Source organism: Myotis lucifugus, unplaced genomic scaffold, assembly GCF_000147115.1.
Source record: "Myotis lucifugus unplaced genomic scaffold, Myoluc2.0 scaffold_45, whole genome shotgun sequence".
Classification (NCBI taxonomy): Eukaryota; Metazoa; Chordata; class Mammalia; order Chiroptera; family Vespertilionidae; genus Myotis; species Myotis lucifugus.
The window spans coordinates 6,316,730-6,330,521 of record NW_005871093.1 but is presented as its reverse complement, the minus strand read 5'-3'; the positions used below and the strand labels follow the sequence as shown (position 1 = coordinate 6,330,521).

General features: G+C 45.9%; 1 protein-coding gene across 1 annotated transcript in view; it reads right to left on the bottom strand.

The window, feature by feature from the left end:
• Positions 1-13,792, bottom strand: part of LOC102425746 (NADPH--cytochrome P450 reductase) — a 61,269-nt gene that overhangs the window by 6,216 nt on the left and 41,261 nt on the right. Inside the window, exons 3-7 of the mRNA XM_023753419.1 lie at positions 9,795-9,843; positions 3,172-3,300; positions 1,251-1,400; positions 544-668; positions 72-161 (exon numbers count right to left, since the gene is read on the bottom strand). Of these exons, the coding sequence (XP_023609187.1) occupies positions 72-161; positions 544-668; positions 1,251-1,400; positions 3,172-3,300; positions 9,795-9,843 (543 nt within the window). The remainder of the gene's footprint in view (positions 1-71; positions 162-543; positions 669-1,250; positions 1,401-3,171; positions 3,301-9,794; positions 9,844-13,792) is intronic.

Below are 13,792 nucleotides of genomic sequence, written 5' to 3'. Positions count from 1 at the left end.
CTTACCCCCACCCTCACCCCCAGCCTCACCCTCACCCTCATCCCCAGCCCAATCTACAGGCACACACTCACCTGGACTCCTCTCCAGTGGCTTCCACCCCAAAGTGCTCACACACAGCCGGCCAAAACTGCTCTCGCCATGTGATGAAATCCTCCTCCAGGCTGGGGAGAGGAGGTAATGAGCCAGGCCACCCAATTGTGGCAATGGGCTGGTTTCCCCAATGGTCTGGACTCCCCAGCACCCCCAAAAGCTCATTTCATGCTGGCCCACCCAGTGATAAAACCCATGGTATCAGGAAGTGTCTACAGTATCTGTCCTAACCGTGGTGGCTTCTATCTGAGCTGGGCAACCAGGAGGATGAGGAAAAGCAAAGAAAGCCTGTCGTGTGGGGCTGGGGGTGGGTGACTCCCTTCCCCTGTGTGTCACGGAGTTCCAGCAGACACCATGGTTTGCACTCCCCTCATGGGCCACAGCCAACCCCTAACCCTGAGGGTTCCTGACATCTGGGGTGGGAGGCTCTGGGGAGGGGTCTGGGGCACTCACTTCCCGTCATCGTCGCCCATCCCCAGCTCAAAGATCCGCTGGGCACCAAGCTGCTCTAGCCGCTTATCCACATACTTGCCCATGGCATTGAAGTGCTCATAGGTCTTGTTCCCAAGGCCAAACACCTGTGTGGACAGAGGGAAGGGTCTGAGGCCCAGCCAGCAGTCAGGGGTGGTTTCCCTCGAGCGCTGGCCAAGCTGCTAGGCAGCACTGTGAGGTGGGCCACCTTTGGCCCTGGAAGTGGCTTTGTTTTGGTGACCTGCAGACGAGGGTCCCCTCCACAGTCAGCCTCTAAGCCTCAACCCTGGGTGGCCAGCAGGGGCAATTCACCCTTCCCCCACCCCCGGGCTCTCCTTGTCCAGCCAAACCTTGGTCATCCCGCCACACCTTTCTTGTCTTTAGTCTCCAGCAACAGATGCCTCCTGGAGCAAAGCAGGACTGGGGACACGGGAGCAGAGGCTCCCTTGTGCTGGAGTCCAGGGTGGAAGAGGGGGTTGTTCCATTGCCCCATCAGCAGCCTTCCCTGAGGCTCCCTGCACAAGCTACCTGCCAGCCTCCCCCGCCCTGTCCTGACACCTTGGCCTGCCCTCCATGATCAGAATAAGGTGAGACCTCTTAGACGTAAGGGTCCAAAGGTCGGGGGCGGTACCACAAGCTGCCACCTGGGAGCCCCAGGGAGCCACTGGAGGAAAGATGGGGTGACTCACCGCATACTTGACTCCAGAGAGGTCCACATCTGTCTCCTGGAGCCAGTCATAGAAGTCCTGAGCATTGTCAGTGGGGTCACCCTCGCCGTAGGTGGCCATACAGAACACTGCCAGGGAGTTCTCTATTTCTGGCAGGCTGCCCAGGTCGGCCTGGAGAGACAAGGGCAGGGCCCAGGCCCAGCAACCATGACTCACCCTGCCTGAGGTCAGGTCTGTACCTGATGGGATGCAGACAAGCGAGTCCAGGGGTCGAGTGGAGGGAGTACACTTACAGAGGAAAGGGTGCTGACAGGCACAAACAGGCTGGATTCCAGGCACCTGATGGCACCAGAAGGTGGTTCCCTGTGTATCAGCCCTGGGCCATCACAGTGAACCTCACTGTCCCTCAAAGTCCCTGGAGCATGGCAGGGCCTAGGCCAGTGATGGCGAACCTTTTGAGCTCGGTGTGTCAGCATTTTGAAAAACCCTAACTTAACTCTGGTGCCGTGTCACATATAGAAATTTTTTGATATTTGCAGCCATAGTAAAACAAAGACTTATATTTTTGATATTTATTTTATATATTTAATGCCATTTAACAAAGAAAAATCAACCAAAAAATGAGTTCGTGTGTCACCTCTGACACGCGTGTCATAGGTTCGCCATCACTGGTAGGCTCTCACTAATTCCTAGCCAACTGTTCTCTGACTCCAAACCCAGGTCTAGAGATAGAAAGATAGATGCCTATCCCTAGATCAAAGGCAGCATGGCGAGGGTGGAGGGCGGTTTGGTTTGGGAGATGGAGTGGCAGGAGCAGGAAGCAGCTGGCACTCAGGAGTGGTTCTGAGGGAAAGAACATTTGTTGTGCTGTTGGAGCTGCAGGAGCAGCCGGGCCATGAATAGCAATGACCCCACCAGGGGAGAAGCCAGAAGGCAACTCCTGGAGGATTCTCCTCAGGACCAGCGGCTCACTGTCAGCCTGCTTCCCTCCTGGGTACCTAAGGCTTGGCTTCCCCTCCCCTGTCCACTGCTTCCACCTGGGGCAGGTGGCTTGGCTGTCATTGGCTCTCCTGACCCAGAAACAGGCAAGCGGGCTGCTGGAAGTTTCTTGCACTTTGAAGAGCTGCACCCATGCGAGGGGCAGAACAAGGACAAAGGAGCCACTCCAGGAGGAGAAGAGCAAGGCAAGCCTCCCCCACAGCCCTCAGAGACAGGCTGCAGACAGACTGGGCAGCTGAGGCCCAAGTCAGGGCTGAGTTCTGCAGACAGTACTGTGGTCCCAAAGGAGTGACAGGAGGAAGGGGGATGTGGGGGGGGGGGAGACCAGGCAGCTCCAAACAGGGCCTTTCCCAGTTTTCAGGTTCTCCTGGTCCCTCTCCAAGCTGCACTCTTCCCTCGGGCCCTGTCCCTGCTCCTGCTCTGGCCCAAACACAGGAGTTTATGGCCTCATTTCAAAGCCCAGCAGAAAGGTTCCCAGAGACCGCTAACATTCCTCATCTGTAGATGAGGCAAGGAAGGCCCACAGGGGCAGGGGCTTGCCCAGGGGATTAGAGCCCAGATTCCCCCTCCATCAGTTCCCTTGCCACTGCAGTTTTGGGGGGAGGGTGGGGTGTTCAGATGGAGAATTCCTCTCCTAACTGGCTTTCATTTTTAAATGGGCTTTCATCATCTGTACATTGTATTTTGTGTTCACAAGTCTCCTTCCATCACCATTTATCCTCCCTGTACTCTCTTATACCTCCCCCACCCTCCTCAGGTGTTCTTAATGTCCTTAAAACTAGGGCCACCTGGCTGTTAGTACAAATGATAGGAGACATCCATTCCTGTCCGTCCCTTTGGCCAACTCAACCCTTTAAGCACCTCCATGACCCAGAGATGCTGTCCTGAAATCAATGCTGCTGGCAGAGGTGGGAGGAAGGGCCACGGCGTGGTGAGAGCTCACCAAGTCATACTCCTCGGGGTCTGCTGACATGCCCCGCATGCCGTAGCGGTGGGCGTCCTTGGACAAGCGGTTGGCAAACTCCTCGGCAGTCCCCGTCTGGGAGCCATAGAACACGATGACGTTCCTGCCCTGGGGAAGGCCAGATACTCAGGGTCAGTGAAGGGCCAAGCAGCAAAGGCTTCACCAGACTCCAGGTGACCACAGGGGCAGGCCAGGCAGGTGGGGCACCTCAAGGACACCCTCCTTCCTTGCTGCTTCCAGTCCTTTCTAAGTCATTCTGGGGCTAGGATCTCACGGCCACAGCTCCCAGGTGGATGAGGGCAAAGGCCACCCAGATGATGCCAGTCATCAAGGTAATCTCACACAGCTACTCAAGATCACACTTTGGACAGATTTTTAAATGACATGCAGAAAAACACAACATGCTGTTTAATAAAAAAGGATGACTAAACTATGTATAGTATAATCCAATTTTGTTATATATCCACACCCGTGTGTGTGTGTGTGTATATATATGTATATATTTTGTTTATATACATACATACACAAAAGAAAAAGACTGGCAAGAAATATACCAAGAGTCTCTAAATGGGGGATAAGGGTGGGTTTTCTGGATGAATATAAAGATAACATACTTAGGAAAATGTAGACAATAGGGAAAAGTACCATATGGACTGGGTCACACACTCATCCCACCCTCCTGCTGTGCCTTCTACAGCAGCTACTGAAAAAGCCCCAGCTCTATCCCCAGATTTCCTGCAGCCAGGGATGCAGCACATTAGGCGCAGCCAACTGGATGGGCTCCTTGAGACCTGGAAGGTGGAAGTGAGGCACAGGCCCCCTTCTGGTCCCCTACGGAGACATGAGGTTTCTCTGCGGTGGTCTCCAGAGCCCAAGCCCCACAGTGGTCTCTGGTTTTTGCACCGACCCCCAACTGATACAGGTACAAAGGACAAAATAAAAATATGGGTTACAATTGGTTTAAAGTGTTCTCATTCCTTTTACATTTCCTGAATTTTCTACAAATTATCTAAAAAGGTATTTTAAAATAATCACTACAAAAACTCCTGAATAAAGGAGAACATGCTTCTGATATCAGGTTAAGGGAACCAAACCGAATATAAAATAGTAGCTAAATATTTATGATGGCATCAAAACATATAAAGTGCCTAGAAGTAAACCTTGTAAGATTCCAGGCAGTGGCAGCAAAGGGACCTAGCAGTCATTGCACTCTGCACTCGCCCGCAATTGCAGAAAAGAAATGTTAGTTTCACTTAAGAATGACTTTAATGAAACAGTAAGAATTACTAATTGTATTAAGTCTCAACCTTTGAGTGCATGTAATTTTATTTTTTAATATTTTTATTGATTTTAGAGAGGAAGGGAGAGGGAGAGATAGAAACATCAATGATGAGAGAGAATCATTGATTGGCTGTCTCCTGTACGACCCACATTGGGGATCAAGCCCATGACCTGAGCATAGGAATCAAACCATGACCTCCTGGTTCATAGGTCGACACTCAATCACTGAGCCACACTGGCTAGGCAGGTATGAGTTTTTTTGGGGGGATGATGAAAATGTTCTAAAACTGAATGTGGTGATGGTTTGCACAACTCTGTGAATATACTAAAAACACACTAAAATACTTTAAATGGGTGAACTATATGGAATGTGAATTATATCGCAATAAAACTGTTACCCAAAAGAAATAAATACATCGGAAATAAGAGCCAGGAAAACTGAAAAACAGAAGTGATGGGAAGGGACGGAGAAGTGCCTGGCACTACCAGATATTAAAACAAGTATAAAACTTCAATAATTAAAATGGTCTGGCAGTGTACATACTCAGACAGCTAGATCAAAGTATAAGAATAGGAAAATACAGAAACAGACCCAAAAACCCATGGGAATAATGTGTATGATAAAACCAATGGAGAAATGACAGACTCTATTATAAGGAATTTCGACTGTGTAAAAAAACCCAGTAGCGGTAGCTGGTGTGGCTCAGTTGGTTGAGTGTCATCCTATGCATGGAAAGGTTACTGGTTTGATTCCTCATCAGGGCATATGCCTGGGTTGCAGGTTCGATCTCTGGCCAGGGTGTGTGCAGGAGGCAACCGATCAAGTTTCTCTCTCACACATTGATGTTTCTCTCTCTCTCTCGCTCTCCCTTTCCTTTCCTTTCCCACTCCCTTCTTCTCTCTCTCAAATCAATTTAAAAATATATTAGAAGAAAAACAGTAGTATTGGATCCATACTTTACATCTTGTGCCAGGATAAAGTCCCAGCGGACTGAATTTTAAATATGAAAAATGAAATCATAAAAGTACTAGAAGAAAACATGAAAGATTTCCTTTATCTCTTTAGAGTGAGGAAGGCCTTTCAAATGATGACTCAAAGTCCATAAGTCATAGAAATAAGAATAAAGTGGACTTTGTAACTTTTACACACACACACACACACACACAATAAATCAAGTCAAAGCAAACTATTAATTGGGAAAAACATTTTTACTCATATCACAGACAAGGGGTAAATCTCCATAAGAATTTTAAGCAGTTCCTCAAAAAAGATCAATTACACCAGAAAAATGGACAAAATATTTGAACGGATAATCTATAAAAACAGGAAAAAAATGAATGCCACTGTAACATGAAAATCTGCTTAACCTCATTCATAAGAAAAATGCAAGTTAGAACTACACAGTTCTCTAGGTTGTTTTAAACCTAGAGAACTGGCAAAACCCTAAACTTTGATAACAAACTGATGGCAAAGCTGTGAGGAACAGGTTTTCTCACACATTGCTAATGAGAGTGCCCTAGTGTGACCTTTATGTGGGGCATTTTGGCAGCTTCCATCACAATTACAAATGAATATACTTTTGATTCAATAATTCCACTTCTGGGATTTTATTGCATTTGCAAATATGCAAATTGATCTACATAGTCACAGCAGCATTGTTTGTAAGACCTTAAGATTAGAAATATTCCAGTGTCCATCAACAGGATATTGTTTAAAGAAATAAGAGTATGGTCATATAATGGAATCATGCAGCTACAATAAAGAATGAGGAAGGTGTGAGGGAGAACCAAGATGGTGGCATAGGTAAACACCTGAAATTGCTGCCTCGCACAACCACTTCAAAAATACAACTAAAAGACAAAACGGACATCATCCAGAACCACAGGAAGGCTGGCTGAGTGGAAATTCTACAACTAAAAGGAAGGAGAAAAGCACACTGAGACTCAGAGGAGGTGCGGAAGTAAAGTGCAGAGGTAAGGAGGCGCATGTGGAAAGGGCTGGCAACTGAGGACGCGGTTGTCTTTTTCAATCAGGAGGGAGACACAAGCTCCCGACGGCTCTGAACTCCAGTTCTGGGCGAGTCTCTGGGGACCCAGACTCATACGGGGAGAAACTGGACTGTCTGGCAGTGGGTGGAACTCGAGGGCGACTTTCTCTCAGAGGTGCTTGCAGCGATTATCGCAGGACACTGAGACCTGGGGCCTCTTAGGGTAGGACTGAGGATCAGCCATAGCTGTTTGCTCTGCCCTGTTGATTCCCTGAGACTCTGCCCCACCCAAGCTGTGCGCAGAGGCTTTTGCATATGAATGGCCTGGCCCTTTGCAATCTAAAATTACCTAACAAACTGCAGCTGGGTCACAGAGTCCCAGAACATCCAAAAGAAGGCCCAAGGCCCCACAGTGCTTGCATTGCTTCACAGCTGGGCTTCATCTGGGCACCTCCAAACCCCAAACAAAGAAGAGGAATCTGCAGATCTCTCCATAGCTCCTGCTGGGTAGCCTCAGGCAGAGGCTAAATTAGCACCTCCTTAGATCCAAGAGCCAGTGTTCCCAGTGGTCAGAGTGGGACCATCCAGATTACAACTCCTCAGATCCATAAGGGACAGACTCAGGAGGCAGACTCAGTGAGCACCAAAGCCCCACTGAAGCAAGTCTTGCCCCATAAGGGTGTCTCCAGCACAGAAGTTCTCCCACTGTAGACACAGCTGATTCTCACAGCCAATTGGCCGGGAGGTCAATTCCTCCCAGTGATACCTACAACAATCAAGGCATAACTACAAGAAGACTGTGCACAAAGCCCACAAAGGGGTGCACCAAGAGCGTCTACCTCAGGTAATTGGGGAGGCTGAGCCACTGGGCCCTATAGGCCACCTAGCACAGAAAGCCACTCTATCAACACAGGGAAGCAAAATGTGGAGACAAAGAAACAGGTCACAAATGACAGAAATGGAGGAAAGCAAACTACTGGATATAGAGTTCAAAACCATGGTTATAAGGTTACTCAAGAATCTTCTAGAAACTGCCGATAAATTTAGTGAGACCCTCCATAAATCTAGTGAGACCCTCAAAGATATGAAAAAGGACCAACTAGAAATTAAGCATACACTGACTGAAATAAAGAATATTATACAGAGATTCAACAGCAGACTAGAGGATCGCAAGAATCAAGTCAAAGATTTGAAATACGAAGAAGCAAAAAACACCCAACCGGAAAAACAAAAAGAAAAAAGAATCCAAAAATATGAAGATAGTGTAAGGAGCTCTGGGACAACTGCAAGCATACCAAGATCCGAATTATGGGAGTGCCAGAAGAAGAGAGAGGGCAAGATATTGAAAACCTATTTGAAGAAATAATGACAGAAAACTTCCCCTACCTGGTGAAAGAAATAGACTTACAAGTCCAGGAAGCGCAGAGAACTCCAAACAAAAGGACTCCAAAGAGGACCACACCAAGACACATCATAATTAAAATGCCAAGGGCTAAGGACAAAGAGAGAATCTTAAAAGCAGCAAGAGAAAAAAAGTCAGTTACCTACAAAGGAGTACCCATACGACTGTCAGCTGATTTCTCAATAGAAACTTTGCAGGCCAGAAGGGAGTGGCAAGAAATATTCAAAGTGATGAATACCAAGAACTTACAACCAAGATTACTTTACCCAGCAAAGCTATCATTCAGAATTGAAGGTCAGATAAAGAGCTTCACAGATAAGGAAAAGCTAAAGGAGTTCATCACCACCAAACCAGTATTATATGAAATGCTGAAAGGTATCCTTTAAGAAGAGGAAGGAGAAGAAAAAGGTAAAGATGAAAATTATGAACAACAAATACATATCTATCAACAAGTGAATCTAAAAAATCAAGTGAATAAATAATCTGATGAACAGAATAAACTGGTGAATATAATAGAATCAGGGGCATAGAAAGGGAGTGGACCGACAATTCTCGGGGGAAAGGGGTATCGGGGGTGAGGGAAGAGACTGGACAAAAATCGTACACCTATGGATGAGGACAGTGGGGGGGTTAAGAGCAGAGGGTGGGGTAGGAACCGGATGGAGGGGAGCTATGGGGGGGAAAAAGAGGAACAACTGTAATAATCTGATCAATAAAGATTTAATTAAAAGAAAAAAAGAATGAGGAAGGTGTGTTTGTATTGCTATGGAAGGATCTCCAAGATATATCCTTAAGTTAACAGTCTATAACAGCGGTTCTCAACCTGTGGGTCACAATCCCTTTGGGGGTCGAACGACCCTTTCACAGGGGTCGCCTAAGACCATCAGAAAACACATATATAATTACATATTGTTTTTGTGATTAATCACTATGTTTTAATTATGTTCAATTTGTAACAATGAAAATACATCCTGCATATCAGATATTTACATTACGATTCATAACAGTAGCAAAATTACAGTTATGAAGTAGCAACAAAAATAATTTTATGGTTGGGGGTCACCACAACATGAGGAACTGTATTAAAGGGTCACGGCATTAGGAAGGTTGAGAACCACTGGTTTATAACAATGTATATACTATGACACTTTTTTGTTTTAAGAAAGTGTAATGTAAAATAAGAATCTCTGTTTTTTGTCTGTGCACAAAGAAGCTCTAGAAGGATCCATAAAATACTAAGAACAATGATGATGAGTGGCAGGGACCAGAGAGAGAGTTTCCACTGAATTGTTTGTTTTGGATTTTAACCATGTGATTGCCATACCTTTCCATTCAATTAAAAATTTAGATAAATAGCATGGCTGGTGTGGCTTAGTGGTTGAGTGTTGACCTATGAACCAGGAGGTCATGGTTCGATTCAGGTCAGGGCACATGTCTGGGTTGCAGACTCCATCCCCAGTAGGGGGCATGCAGGAGGCAGCCAATTAATGATTCTCTCACATCATTGAAGTTTCAATCTCCCTCTCTCTTCCTCTCTGAATCAATAAAAATATAACTTTAAAAAAAAATTTAGATAAATGAAAACAAAGATAAAATTGTACCTGTGCCGTGACCACAGCTATGTGAGGTTTATATCTGCTCATGGTCAGAGCCTGGACTGGGAGGGAGGAGACAGCACAGCATCCTGAGTTGGAGGGACCGTTTGTTCTTACAGTTGTTCAAGAAATAAACAAAGTAAACAAATTAAATGGTCCCAGTAAAAGCAGAACAGCTTTGGGGTTTTTGGGTAAGAAGATACTCGTAAGAGAGTTGGGCCTGGGTTTCCACCACTCTCTCCGGTCCAGTGCAGCTGGCCTCCTGTTGAACTCCCCTAAGCATCTGCCAGGGCCAAGACTTGTTGGCAAGGGCACCAACACAGAGAGCAAACTCACCGTCTTCTTCATCTTTTCCACGAAGCTGCTGTCTTTGACAGAGGAGGTCCTGAAAAACAAGTGTCAGATAAGTAGGGGATCCCATGTGGCAGCATCGGGAAGCACTGTCAGTGAGCATGCCGGCAGCCGCCTCTGGCCCAGTGCAGGGCTTCCAGGCCTCCTCCATATTCCCTGACAGTAAATCCAACACCTGGCAGAGCCAGGAGCCCCTGCCCCAGACAGATGAGAACAAAGAACAGTCAAGGACCTCACTTCCCCATCCCTCAGCATCCACAGCCAATGATCCCCACGGCCTTTTCTCACCTCCAATCCCTACCTCACACAACACCCAGGAGTCTTCTGATTATGGGTTTTACTGTTCTGCTGCCTGCTTCACTCTCAAACCTGCAATGGCTCCCATGACCCATAGGATAGGGTACACAAGTCCCTCCAGAATCTCTTCCCTGCCTTGCCTGATTCTCCCCTCCACACACCATCTCTCCCTGATAGCCCTCTGAATTCTGCCAAGTCATCACCTCCACTCAGAGCATCTTCATTACACTTCTTCACCAATAGATCCCCGCTCTACCTCAAGGCCCTGCCTAAGTACCAACTCCCCTGTCATCCTGAAGCCCTGAACTAGGCCCTGTCCCCTCAAAGAGCAGCATTACCGCTGGGTACATCACAGCCTCAGGATCCTCTGCCCACTCTCTACCTCCTGGCTGCCAGTCTCCTGCCCCCTCCCTGTTTCCTGTCCTTTTTCTTCTCTCTTTCCTGCCCCTTAGGCCTGCAGGGCCACCTAAAAAAGTCAAGTGGGCCTCTCTAGGGACTTTTAGGCCTAAGGTGGGAAAAACAGAAGCTATTTGAAAAATACGAATATCTGACAAAGGACTTGGGTTGAGATATAAGAAATTCCTATAGAAGACATAAAAAGATGGAAGAACATACCATGTTCTTGGATTGGTAGAATCAACATCATTAAAATGTCCATACTACCCAAAGCAATCTATAAATTCAACGCACTTCCCATTAAAATACCAATGGCCTTCTTCAAAGATCTAGAACGAACTCTCCAAAAATTCACCTGGAATAAAAAAAGACCCCGAATAGCTGCAGCGATCCTGAGAAAGAACAAAGTAGGTGGGATCTCAATGCCAGATATAAAGCTGTATTACAAAGCCACTGTTCTCAAAACTGCCTGGTACTGGCACAAGAACAGACATATAGACCAGTGGAATAGAATAGAGAGTCCAGAAATTAGCCCGAACCAATATGCTCAATTAATTTTTGACAAAGGAGGCATGAACATACAATGGAGCCAAGATAGTCTCTTCAATAAATGGTGTTGGGAAAATTGGACAGATATATGCAAGAAAATGAAACTAGACCACCAACTTACACCATACACAAGAATAAACTCAAAATGGATAAAGGACTTAAATGTACGACAGGAAACCATAAAAATTCTAGAAGAATACAAAGGCAACAAAATCTCAGACTTATGCCAAAACAATTTCTTCACTGATACAGCTCCTAGGGCAGTTGAAACTAAAGAGAAACTGAACAAATGGGACTACATCAAAATAAAAAGCTTCTGCACAGCAAAAGAAACCATCAACAAAACAACAAGAAAACCCACCTCTTGGGAAAACATATTTGCCAACGTCATATCTGATAAGGGCTTAATCTCCAAAATTTATAGGGAACTCATACAACTTAACAAAAAGAAGATAAACAATCCAATCAAAAATGGGCAAAGGATCTAAATAGACACCTTTCAAAAGAGACATTCAGAAAGCCAAGAGACATATGAAAACATGCTCAAAGTCACTAATCATCCGAGAGATGCAAATCAAAACAACAATGAGGTACCATCTCACACCTGTCAGAATGGCCATCATCAACAAATCAACAAACGACAAGTGCTGGAGAGGATGTGGAGAAAAAGGAACACTTGTGCACTGCTGGTGGGAATGCAGACTGGTGCAGCCACTATGGAAGACAGTATGGAGTTTCCTCAAAAAATTGGAAATGGAACTCCCATTTGACCCTGTGATCCCACTTCTAGGAATATATCCCAAGAAACCAGAAACACCAATCAGAAAGGATATATGCACCCCTATGTTCATAGCAGCACAATACACCATAGCTAAGATCTGGAAACAGCCTAAGTGCCCATCAGTAGATGAATGGATTAGAAAACTGTGGTACATCTACACGATGGAATACTATGCTGCTGTAAAAAAGAAGGAACTCTTACCATTTGCAACAGCATGGATGGAACTGGATAGCATTATGCTAAGTGAAACAAGCCAGTCAATGAAGGAAAAATACCACATGATCTCACTCATTCATGGATAATAAAGACCATTACAAACTTTTGAACAATAATAGATACAGAGGCAGAGCTGCCTCAAACTGATTGTCAAACTGCAGTGGGAAGGCCAGGGAGGGTTGGGGGACAGGAGGGAGGGGAGTAAGAGATCAACCGAAGGACTTGTATGCATCCATATAAGCATAACTAATGGACATAAGACACTGGGAGGTAAGGGAGGGCAGGGGTTTGTCAAGGGCGGGGGGAAAAAAAGGACACTTATGTAATACCCTTTGTAATACTTTTAGCGAAAAAAAAAAAAAAAAGAAATTCCTATAAATCAATCAGAAAAAAATACATAACCCAACAGAAAAATTGTCAGAAGGCTTAACAGGAACTTTCTTAAAGAGAGTACCTAAACGGCCAAAAACTCATGGAAAGGTGCCCAACATTCATGTCCAGGTCAAGTGGTGGAGCAACTAGAATTCCCACACACTTTCAGGGGAGGGCAATATGGCACAGCTCCTTTGTTAGGCTGTTTGGCAGTATCTCCTATAACCAGAAATTCACTCTTCAGTATACACCTATTAGAGTGCATTTGTACCGATGCACCAAGAGGAGTACCAGGAATGTTCCTGGCAGCATTAGACATGCGAATCCCCATAGGGAAAAACCCTATTGTCCATCAGCATAATAAACCAACTGTGGTGTACTCACACAATGGAACATTCTCCACTTCAACAACAAAACAGATGATCACTACACAAACATGAATGAATCTCATAAACATGATGTTGAGTGAAATAAGCCAGATAGAAAAGAGTATACATCTATGATTTCCCGATATAAAGTCTCCAAACAGACAAAACTAATATGTGAGGACTGCTGGCAGGAGACGGCAGGGGGCCTCCCGGGGTGCTGGTAATAATCTGCTCTTTGATCGGAGGTGATTACCACGTATTCACATGGCGAGAATCACCAATCTATACGTACCTTTCTGCAGATATTATACGTCAATAAAAAGTTTATATTTATTCTTGGGCAGGCATGGGAGGCAACGAGGTGGAGGAGCCAGCCAACTAGCAGCTGAGTGAACTTGAACCAGAATTAATTGTTCTTCAATTAAAAAAAGGGGATAACAAAACACTTCAAAGGTTTCTGCAAAAATCAAATAAAGAAAAAGTATATAAAGAGGAGCATCCAGCATGAGGCAGGCTCCATGGCTATCACTGGGGAGTTCCAGGCACTCGCCTGGCCACCGTCCCTGCCACACCACAGTCAACAGCAGAGTCTCTGGGCAGCCAGAGGGCACCACCACGCTCCTGCACAAAAGCTGTGGTACAGAGTGACGATGGGTGTGTGCGGGTGTTGAGTATTCCCAGTTTTTCAGAAGTTAGCTGATGGCTGGCCTCCACGCTAATGCCATTTACTTACTTAACAAATCTTTTGAATAAATAGCCAAGATTATTCCAAGTTCCACTTCAGACAAGTCCAGCCAAGCCGCTGTGTTTTTAATAAAACATGGATGGATCATGAATGGGATCAAGCAGGGCAGAAAGGGACTGGATGGGGTATGAAGGGGCTCCAAAGTGGGCTGTGTCTCAGGTTGGATGAACTGGGGATCAGAAGTGAGACAGGGCTGGCCTCGGGGAGGGCGCAGAGCCTCCACCTTCCCTCTTCCCTGTAAGGCCTTCTGAGCTGACTA